Here is an 11696-nt window from a genome sequence, read left to right as displayed (position 1 = left end):
TCCCTTTTCAGCAGGAAGTAGCTAAGAGAATACGCCATCCCCTTTTCCTTATGAATCAGAGTGAAGTCTCTCTCAGGGAGGAGTGTAGGGAATGGCAAATGATACACTGACAAAGGAGATTAATCAGAACTGGCTTTGACAAGCACTGTGGCAATTGGACAATTAAAACAGACATTTGGGGTGGGAGGGAAGAACAATGAACTGGGGAGGAGGGTAGTGAAAACAGTGCAACAATGAATGAATGAAAACCCAAAATCTCTGTAAATGTTCATTAAAACTAATAAAATTTAATAATTAAAAAAAAAGAACTGTCTGTCCTTGGGTTGGCAGGGCAACTCCTTACCCACTTAGGGCAGCAGACCTCCTTAGTGAGGTGGTGGGATTATGGACAGCCTGTTTTCAACATTAAACTTTACTGCAGAATCCACATTTTCTATCTACTATACAATTATAGTATATGACTAATTACATACATAATTACAATTATAGTAAGAAGATGTGAATTTATGCAAATGCTACAGAAATTGATTACTGAATAAACGAGTTACAAAATTAGAATTCTTATTCATACAATGATATCAATCATTTTAAAATTGCTTTTGGGAAAACTTTGCCAGCTTTACTGGGCTCAGTGAATGTTTTGACAAGTATATGTGTGATGAGATCAAAACTCCATTGCCATTAACCAACCAATTTTTTTAAAATGGCAATATCATTAAGTCATAGTGTTCAATTATCCTATTCTTACTGGTTACACCAACTCAAAGTACGCTATCAGTGTCACTAAACTGTACATGCAGAAACTGCGGAATTAGTGTTATGTTCCGTCAGGTATATTCTCAACAATAAAATTCAATTAGGAAAAAAAATACTTCCTTTTCAATTACTTTTCAGAAGTTCAGACTCCTTCAATGAGAAAGTCTCACTCAGCTGACAGCATATCTTCAAAACATTGCTAAGCTCCCTTTTAAACGAAGAATAAATGAGCAACAGTCTCAGACTCTTCAGTGAGGAAGAGCCTCTAACGGGGAAACAATCTATTTTACTTCTTGAGCAGCAGTGGTGTCTTGGTGGTAAGTGCCTAGATTTGAGTCCCTTAGTAGTTGTGTGTAACCAGTTAGTTCATCTCTCTGTGCCTCAGTTTCCTTTTGTGCAAGATGAAGACAATAACAGTACTTAACAAAAAAAAAACACAACAGTACAAAATCCACAAGGTTGGTATGTGGATTAAATTAACTAATCCATGCATAAGAGATAGCACTTCGGCGCATAATAAACTTAATTACTACTATTACCTCATGTCTATTTTCGGTTTGATCATTTTGTACACATGGTACTTACTAGTGTTCCATTTATAACTCAAGCTCACTGTGTGGAGTCGGTTCCATCTCACAGCAGCCCCCAACTGGCTTTCCAAGGCTGTCAACTGCATTAGAGGAGACTGATCATTCTCATCCTGGAGAGCCTCTGGTGGGTCCAAACCTCCTGAGACACATAGCCCCCAGAGCTCCCCTCTCCATTCAGAATGACAACACAAAGATTCCTTCGCTAAAACTTGAATTTTAAAAGATGATGAGTTGATCCACCAGATGCTCTGCTGGAGAAGGATAGGCAATCTCCTCCTGTACCAGTCAGATCCGATTTGACGGTACACACACATACTAATAATAATAAAATTTTTTTAAAAAAGATGACGAGTTGATGTAAAGAAATGCACAAAGGCTTTCCACATGACAGAGCCTGACCACAAAGTCCGCACTCCAGGAATGGATCATGTTGTCCAGGAAGCAAGGCATTTTTCCTAGTCTGCAAAAGTCTAAGTTTTTCTCCCAGATGAGAACCCGTCACTGGTTATGACTCAAGACTTCCTAGCAAGATGAGGGCATTGCACAGGTGCCAACTCCACTCATAAGCCCCCTCTTCTCACAACATTTCTGTCCAGCCCAGACTTCCAATCACCAGAAAAACAACAACAAAAAGCTAGAGAATGGAGTGTTCTCACCACCCACTGGTACCTCAATGAGCAGCACTTGGGGCAGGAGCCAACTGACCTTTAGGGCTTTGAAGATGACCCCTGGGTGCCGGGGTGAACGAGTGGTGTTGTTCTCCAGCTGCTGCTCCAAAGCTCGTCGGAGCCCAGAGAAGTCTGTGGGAGGGTTGTAAGTCCTTGTTCCCTTGTAGTGAATGGAACTGAAGGCTTCAGGGAAACGGCCCAGCTTCCGGAACCGGTCCTGGATAAGCTTCTCTGGCACCTCTGAGGGGTGATCTGGAAAAGCAGAAATAGAAGTACATGAACAATAACTTGTTAAAGTAATAATAATTCATTATTAAAAGTTATATGTATTCTGACTTCCTATAGAGAGAGTACATGACATGGCACTACTCCATACTATTAGAATTTAGGGTACCCTTCTCCAGAAGAAAGTATGAGGAGGAGTTATATAAGGCAGGTGCTAGTGTCTAAGCTGGCATTGATTATACAGGGGGTGTCCAAGCAGTGAAAAGTCACAGAGCTATACAATTTTTTTTTAACTTTTGGGGAAATTTACGTAACATCAAGCTAACCAGATTCAAAAGTGCAAATAAGTGCAATAAGCATATTAACAATGTCATACAACCATCATTTCTTTCTCTAGGTCCAAAACATTTTCATTTCCCCAGGAAGAAACTCTCACATCTATTAGCAGTCACTCCTCATCTTCCTCCATACAAGCCCTGGCGATCACTAATGTGCTTTCTGTTTCTATGGCTTCATCCAGTCTGGATAAATTAAGCCCTCTATTTCCTATTACTTCCTCAAAGGCAACAAATTTAACAACACAGATATGCATTTTATCACTTAATAACAAACAGCCACTGTCTCTGAAAAGCTCCTTACTTCTTTTCAACAGCTACACTGTATCCACCTGGTGGATACACTTAATCTACTATGAATGAACAGTTAAAGTTAACAGTTACTCTGAAAACTTTGGTCTCATACTTGTGAATCTGTGGGAAACTGCCAATGGACAGAGATACTAGTTTGCCTGTAGTGCCACCAACATTTGTAGACAAATGTGTGCAGTAGTGGTACTGATGGACTCAACAGATGTTTCAGATGCAAAAGCTGGAAAGACCTTTTGTGGTAATTTTCTTTACTCTATTAATTACACACTCCCTCTCCCAAAAGCACTCAATTAACAAAGAATATATGGTTATACCCTTAAATTTAAAGGTATAATCATCAAAGAGAGGCAGCCACAAATATACTGCTATTCTCTTATCTCCTCCTGAACACCTCCCATGACAACTTCTGAAATGAGAGTAGGCAGTACCCCACAAGTGGCTCACCAGTGACTTCTACCTAAAGGCACTCCAGGGCCCAGCCTCACCACCTTCACTTCCTCCGCAACTCACCACACAACTGTCCCTGGACATATAAGAACAGTTCCCGAATAAACTTAGCTCAACTTATTTGAAAAATAGGAATAATCCATTCCCCTGTTGACTCTTACCTGAGAAACCTCCACCCAGAAAGAGGAAAACCAAACAGAAAAGCAGAAATTCTAGAAGACAGAGGAAATCTAACCAATTTGCTTATCATTTTGGCACTCCTCCTCCTGTCCTGCAAAAAAGCTGCCTGACTTGGTTCCACATGCAGCAGCGATGATGTCTGGAAATAGCTCTGGATTTAGGAGTCAGACGGAGTGGTTTGAAATCCCAACTGGGCAATTTCCTAGCTGGAATCTCCTTGGCTATGGAACTCATTTTCCTCAGCTATAAAATGAGGTTGATGGTTGCTATTGTCAGGTGACATCAAGAAAGTTCTGACTAACAACAACCTATGGACAACAGAGCAAAACACTGCCCACTAAGGTACATTATTTAGCATTTCTGGAAAGCTCACAGCTTAGTTCATGGCACACAGCAAAAAGAATAAGCCAATCAGCTGGTAACTGAACCTTTATACTGCATCAAAGATGTAAAGACCAAACGTGGCAGAAGGCATCCTAAATGAAGCATTTTTTTTCACCTCCTCCAATTCTCCAACTAACAGAGATTTTTCCAGTACCAAATATCCACTCTGGAACATTAGAATTTTTTTTAAACTACCTACAGGTAAGAAATTGTGTTGCCAATTGTGAGGTTCAAATCCACCAGTTGGACAATTCCCTCCTGTGTGATTTACAAGTCAGCTATAACTTGGTTCCAACTTAATGGCATATAACAACAATAAATCTACTGGATTTTTTAAATCTACCTATAGTACTTCGGGCATGTGGCCAGAAGGGACCAGTCCTTGGAGAAGGACATCATGCTTGGAAGGTGGAGGGACAGTACAGGAGAGGAAGACCCCAGATGAGATGGATTGACACAGTGGCTGTGGGACTGGGGTGAGATGTGTTAATAGTTAGTGGGCCTGGCTCAAGATGGGGCAGAGTGCAGAGCTACTGAACACAGAGTCACCCTCTGTCACGATGACTCAACGGCACATAACACAACCAACAACAACAATAGTGCTTAGAGTACTACCAACCAAGGGCAGCACCTCCCTGAGGGTCTGGATCCACCAGGAGCTCCTTGCTTTCACCAACAGCCTCTGAAAACCTGCTGGAGGGTCAGCTATGAGTTGGTTCCAACTCGATGGCAATGAGTTGTTTTAGAAAAGCTGTGAGCCCTGGTGGTACACAGTGCATTATGTGTTTGGCTGTTAACAAAAAAGGTCAGCAGTTTCACTTTACCAGGTGCTCAGAGGGGAAATAAAAAAACCCAGGCCTGTCTGTCCTCTATAAAGATTTACAGCCTCATAAACTCAAAGGAGAGTCACTAGAAATCAGAATCGAATTTCACCAGCAGGGAATTTCTAGGCCATGAGTCACTGCTACACCCAGGAATCAATCTGCCCCAGGTTCCTTTAGATCTATTTCCTTATTATTAATCCCCCATCCTGCAATCTCGAAGGCACATGGTTCAGCTCCTCCACACGGGAAAAGGATGGGCAATCTCCTCCCATGCAATTAACCACCTCTGTAAACCCATGGGAGGGTCAGCTAAGGGTTGGTTTTGACTGGATGGTACACAACAACAACTCTGTGTTAATCACTAACCCAGGCTCTTTAAATACAGTAATGAATAAAATGGGCAAGATTACTGCCTTCCTGGAGTTTCCGTTCAAAAGACCAAAAGCAAGTAAACAAATCCACAGGATAACATTAGGCAGTGACAGAAACCCTGATGGAAATGAAGAGGACAATGTGATGAGTTTAACTACTAAGGTGTAGGACGGGATCACTACATAAGAGAAAACCTTAAGGGTGATGCTTAAGCTACAGATAATTTGTCTGGTTAACTATGGGAAGAATATCCCAGACAAAGTAGCAAATGTAAAAGGCTACCAGAGAAAAGGCTGGTGTGGCTAGTGGAGGGAATGAAAACACACACACACACACGGGGGTGCGCAAGTGCACTTGTGTGTGTGCACTGTACAGTGAGGGGAAGAAGATCGCTACCGAATAGGAGGATTAAGAAGGAAGTTAGAACTACATGTAAGAGTCTAAGTATATCATATTTAAGGGAACCCTAGTAGTCTAGTGAGTAAAGAGTTGGGCTGTCAATCCAAAGGTTGCAGTTCAAATCCACTAGCTGCTCCAGAGGAGAAAGATGGCACCTTCCTTCCGTGTTATTTATTTCCACTTGCTATGAGTGGGTTTTAACTTGCTTGACAACAGTAAGTTTTTAGTTTGAACACATATTTAAAAGTTTTAATTCCATTTTGAATATACAGTAAAGCCACTGACAAGTATGTGATGACAGGAGTGTGACATGATCTAATTTAGAAATTAAATTTTCAAAAAGATCACTCTGGATGCTGGGAGGCAGCTGGGCTGAAAAAGGCTGCTAAAATGTACTCTAGGAAGCCAGTAGGGAACTAGAGAGGAGTACCGCACGTATTATGTTGTCATTGTTAAATACCTGTTAAGGACCATTGAGTCAGAATCAACTCAAGCTGACACTCAGAGGCTGTAAATCACACAGGAAGGATATGTCCATCTTTCTCCAATAGAGTGAGCTGCATACATTTGTATTGGCAGCAAAATTCCTAATCACTAAGCCACTAGTGCTCCCTGAATTGTCCCAAAATAAAACACCCCAAAACAAAACTCGTGGAGGAAGTGCAGCCAGGGCACACCTCAGCAGCAAGGATGGGGAAACTTTGTCTCCTGTATACTGGGCATGTTGTCAGGACGGGCTAGTCCTCGGGAAAGACATTATGGTGTGAAAGGTGGAGGCTCAGGGATAAAGCGGAAGACCCAAGACAAGACTGACTGTAACAAAGGGCACGTCAGACACGGAGAGGATGGCACAAAAAGTCCAGACGTGCTGTTCAAGGGTAACAAGGAGTCACACTCAACTGTCTCTGAGTGGCACAATTACGTACACAACTACCAGCCAAAAGGTCCCACACAGAGACCCCTCAGAAAACAAGTCTGGAGATCTGTTCTCCATTCATGGACCCATCCTGAGTTAGAAACCACTCAAAACCAACAAACAATTGCAGAACCACCTGCAGTTCCTGAACACAACTTCACCAGGTGTCTGTCTGCTTCTCATAGAACGTCTTTCCTCCCCTCCTTTAGCTAGCCAGTGTCCCAAAGTCCAAAATGTCATTTCCTCCTTCTCATGTCCTTCTCTGCACATCCATGGCTCCAGTACTTACATCTAATACATCTCCTGGACTTAGCAAGATTATTGGCTATTGGAAGGGAGAAACTGGGTTTTTCCTTCAGTTCTGTGCTCCCAAGGTTAGCACAGGACACTGCACACAAATAATCCATGGGTGATTAAATAAACAAGTATATTGTGTGACTGTTTTAGGGACCAATATTACTGTTGTTCCCTGCCCCTCACACTGAACTACTGTTGTTATTCTTGTTCCCTCGTCCTCTCACGCAGGTGGTGATTTCAATTCCTATTTCTCTAAGAAAATAGACACAATAAGAACTTACACACACACCCCAACAACAACCACCACCACATCTTCCTACTTACCTGCAAATGTGCCTACGTATTACACCCTCTCAGCTATTCCTACTGAATGAACTATAGGTGCTCTTAAGCATAACTGGCCCAGTGGTAAGAAGCTGCACTGCAATCTCAAAGGCACATGTTTTGAATCCACCAGTCGCTCCGTGGGATGAGCAATACCCTCCCTGCACAATTAAAACTGCCTCTGAAAACCCAGCAGAGGGTCACCTCTGGGTTGGTTCTGACTCGACAGTATACACAGTAACAACAAGGCTAACCTGTGTACCATTCCAATTGTTCCTGCTCTCTCTCTCCCACGTCAGCAAGCCCTCCATCTCTAATCAATCATTCCCACCAGTACACCAATGTCTATAGTCTTACACCTTAAGTTGTTAAAAAGAAAATTCCTTGAGCAACAATGAATAAAAAAAACAAGTTAAAAAAGAAAATGCTTCCAAATTTCACCTATCTCTCCAGTTGTTTTTACTTTTCTGCTGTTCACACGTAGCTCTGAAAGAGTTAGACTCGGTGTCTCTATTACCTTCATATTCTTTGTAGATCCCGCTCTCCTCAGGCTCTCACCTACACCGTACCAGTGACACTGCTCTTATGCAGAGCCCAATGACATCTACACTGCCAACACCAAGGGCTAACCTGCAATCCGCACCCTGCTTAATCTACACGCAGATTTGCACATTCCACCCTTCTTGATCTCTTCCTGTGTACCTTGCCTGGACAGAATTTTTTTTTTTGGGGGGGGGGGTGCGCTGGGTAATCCACTACCACCAAGTTGCTATATGCAGCCCAGTGGTTACTTCTCTATTCTTAGAAAGGTCAGTCTATACCATAGCACCCATCTACTTACTCACCAGAGCCCAGCAGCTGTGTATGTACAGTCTCATGGAAAATGATGACAGCAGGGCCCAGGGTGGATAAGGGGACATCCAGACCACAACGGGCAGTGGTGGCCTTGAGCTCCTTAGTGAAGTGCTTCAGATACGCTTCTGAGGCGTCCCCAAGGAACTTGAAGAGGTCATTATGGAGTCGGTCTGCGTGAGTTCGATAGATGACCAGATCTGAGATGGCCAAGACCTTAAGCAGCAGTCGTGTTCTCTGGCTTATATTCACCGTGGCCCCCAAAAGCCCTTCCGTGTCTATCACTGCGACTTTGTGGACCGGGTCATATGCTGCCCACACTCCCACGGTGCAGGACTCCTGTGCAGGAGAGGTTTTGAAGACTTCACGGCCATAAAAGAAAGTGTGGTTGAGAGTATGAGATTTTCCATCACCAGTATTCCCAAAAATGGAAACCACCTTCAGATTCTGATCAGGCTTGCAGTCCAATTTCCTAATAAAGTCCTCTTCATTCATTACCTTACCAAAAAAGAAAAAAAAAAAAGACAATGAAATGAGATATAGAAACTTCAAAAAAGCTAGAAACACCTAGGAATCAATGCTTCCCAGGATCAAGGCCTTTGATTGGCTCTTCAAGGTGGTAAGGAAAGGAAGTCCTACCCCCATCCCATTCACTCCCCCTAGCAAACAGTGTCAAGGAACTTCTGAAGCCCACGTGAATAGAAGAACTTAGAGGTCAGGAAAGAGCTAACATTAAAGAAACCATAGAAGAAACATCTTCATGAAGCAGCCCTGACAGCATAAAAGGTTAAGAGATCAGTTTGCTAACTTAAATAATATCTGCTCAAACCCACTCAACTGCTCTGAGGGAAAAAGACCTCTAGATCTGCTCCTATAGAGTCTAGAGAACATGGGATGGCTCTCCTCCATCACATGGGGTTGCCAAATCAACCTGACAATGCCAAACGTGACAACAAATCCGCATAACCTTTGATTAGAGAATGGTTTCTTAAATATGAGCCAAACGTAAATGAAAATATGGATAAATTGGACACCATCAAAAAAACACAAAGACAATGGGAAAAAATAACTGGAAAGAATTCATCTGACAAAGGACTAGTACCTAGAATATGTTTTAAAAAAAAAAACACTCAAAACCACAAAATCCTCTTAAGACACAACAATAAAGACAAACAGTCCAATTTAAAATTGAACAAAAGATGGAAAGAATCCCCAAAGAAGACAGAACAATAGCCAATGAGAACATGAAAAGATGTCTCTTGCTCATTAAGGAAATGCAAATTAAAACCATAAAGGGATGTCAGTTAACACCTATTATGATGGCTATGATAAAAAAACTCAGATAATAACTAATGCTGGTGAGATGCAGACACATTTCAATCCTCATACACAGCCAGTAGGATTACAAAATGGTGCAGCTGCTTTGGAAAATCATTTGGCAGTTCTTCAGAAATTTAAACACAGTCACCATGTGACCCGGTAATTCTACTCCTAAGTATCTATTCACGAGAACTGAAAACACATGTCCACACAAAAAACTTATATACAGATATTCACAGCAGCATTCCTTCTAACAGGCAAAAACTGGAAAGGACCCAAATGGCCATCAAATGATGAGTGAATAAACTGTTATAACATATATAACATATATAAAAGAAGAGTGGAGTACTGATATGTGCTACAACATGGCTGAACCTTAAAAACATGCTAAGGAACAGAAGTCAGACATATAAGGCCACATAGTACATAATCTCATTTATATAAAATGTCAAGAATACGCAAATCCATAGAGACAGAGAGTAGATTTCTGGTTTCCTAAGGTGACCAATAGAAACTAATTGGAACTGTAAGCTAATGAGAAGGCACTCAGGGGAGATGAAACGTTCTTAAATTAATGGAAACAGCAGTTGCACAACTCTGTATGTGAATATACTGAGAAACAATCTTAAATTTCTATTTTTAGTGAAATTTATTAATATTCTTAAGATGTCCATATGCAGACAAACAGGATTACTTTAATACAAAATCTACAAGATTAGCAGTTTACTGGTTTCTTTTAACATTTTTAATGTTACTGGAGTCAAAGTTTACAGGGCAAACAGAGTCTCCCCTCAGCCACTCACACACTGTTTGATGACACTCATTACAATCTTCACACTGTACTTCATAGTACTTTTCTCACTTCTTCACTGTGACAAATACTTTATCCAAAAAGCGTGAATTTCATGGCATGTGAAATATGTAAAAATAAAGCTATTATTTGAAAAAAGAAAAAACAAACAAAAGAACTTGTTGGTCAATTTCACTCACCCATTAATGCTCTGCTTAACTTAAAAAGCACTGCAGTTCTTACAAAAAACCTGGACCAGGGAAAGAAAGACTGGGTGCCAGTGAGATGCCATAGCAAAGCTCCATTAAGATGCTCAAGCCTCCCATCTCGGGACTCCAGCATGCCCAGGATCAGGGCTCCCAATCCAATCCAGGATGTTCTCCCCCAGTTAAAGGAATTATAAACAGCCCAAGCATCCTCCAGCCATCAGAAAATAAAACCAAAATTCAGATTTTCAAGTCTGCTAGTTTAATAAAGAGCTGCTAGAGGAATGCAGACAGACAGCTGGTCTGACAGTATGATGAGCCACCCCCCAGTTATAAATCCAAAAAGGTGGTAAATCACTCATCATTCTAGTAATAACATCATTACTGTTGCATTATTAAGAGTCTTAATGTTAATACCACTAACTGTTCTCTGCAGTTGATAATGCCATTAGGATAAGGGCTGGGACCATCTCTATCTTATCCTTACATTCCTAGACACAGCTTGGCACACAGGAATTCAATATCCAGTTTGAATGATTGAATGTTAGGCACCTTGCTGAGTATATTAACCATGTTTCTCCATTCCACATCTTCCAGGGCTTAACACACATAACATTCCATCAATTTGATGATGAGCTAACTCATCTACCAGACAGCTGGGAGGGCCAAGAATTTACATGGCACAACCCACTCTGGGTCTGTGTCATTCAACCAGCCTGGTTCCAAGCTGCTAAGCTGGCAAGCAAGAGAAACAAAACAAAAGCCCCATAAACCTCAAGCAGCAAAGAGTCAGATGAGGTCAGGGTGGCCAGCTGGAAGAGCCACCCACCACCTCAAAACAGTGAAGGAAAAACTAGGCCAAGGAATATTCTCCCCAAAGAAACCAACTCTGTCATGGCTCTGGTAACCCACCAAACAGCTGCTAAGAGCAGGCACCTGAAAAGCAGCACGTGGGTGCAAATAGGGACAGAATGAAATGATTCAAGATTCATGTTTACTGAGTAGCAACTCTGCAGATGAAAGGTCTCGTGATCTAATTCTATAAAAACCACAGCCAATAAAACACTACGGAGTAGTTCTACCCTGTAACATGTGAGGTCACCAGGGCAGCTAACTACCACTAACTGTTACCACTGCTGGGTGCCACTGACTTGCTCCAACTCAGAGCAACCCTTTGAACAACAGATCTGAACTCTGCCCTATCCTGTGCCATCCTCATCATCTCTGATATACTTAGCCCACTGTTATTGCCACTGTGCCAATCCATCGCACTGAAGGTCTTCTTCACTGACCTTCCACCTTTCTAAGCATGATGTCTTTTTCCAAGGGCTGGTCCCTCCTAACATGCCCAAAGTACATAAGGCAAAGGGCTCTCAGGAACACCTTGGGCACTTCCTCCAGGACATCTGGTATTCTTCTGACAGTCCACAGTACTCTCCAACAATTAACTAGGAGGCACTAACAGTTTGTGTTCAACTCTGACTCACTGCCTGCAAGTC

At 41.9% G+C, this 11696-nt stretch overlaps 1 protein-coding gene across 2 annotated transcripts in view; it reads right to left on the bottom strand.

The window, feature by feature from the left end:
* The window catches only part of ZFYVE1 (zinc finger, FYVE domain containing 1), a 73761-nt gene that overhangs the window by 38799 nt on the left and 23266 nt on the right, over window positions 1–11696 (bottom strand). For both annotated transcript variants that reach the window (XM_006884710.1, XM_006884711.1), the window contains exons 3-4: window positions 7875–8379; window positions 2052–2266 (exon numbers count right to left, since the gene is read on the bottom strand). In XM_006884710.1, coding sequence (XP_006884772.1) covers window positions 2052–2266; window positions 7875–8379 — 720 coding nt within the window. The remainder of the gene's footprint in view (window positions 1–2051; window positions 2267–7874; window positions 8380–11696) is intronic.

The sequence above is a fragment of the Elephantulus edwardii genome, unplaced genomic scaffold, assembly GCF_000299155.1.
Source record: "Elephantulus edwardii isolate Elephantulus edwardi_28Jun2011 unplaced genomic scaffold, EleEdw1.0 scaffold00037, whole genome shotgun sequence".
NCBI lineage: Eukaryota > Metazoa > Chordata > Mammalia > Macroscelidea > Macroscelididae > Elephantulus > Elephantulus edwardii.
The sequence above is the reverse complement of the archived record's forward strand: the minus strand, read 5'-3'. Positions and strand labels throughout refer to the sequence as shown.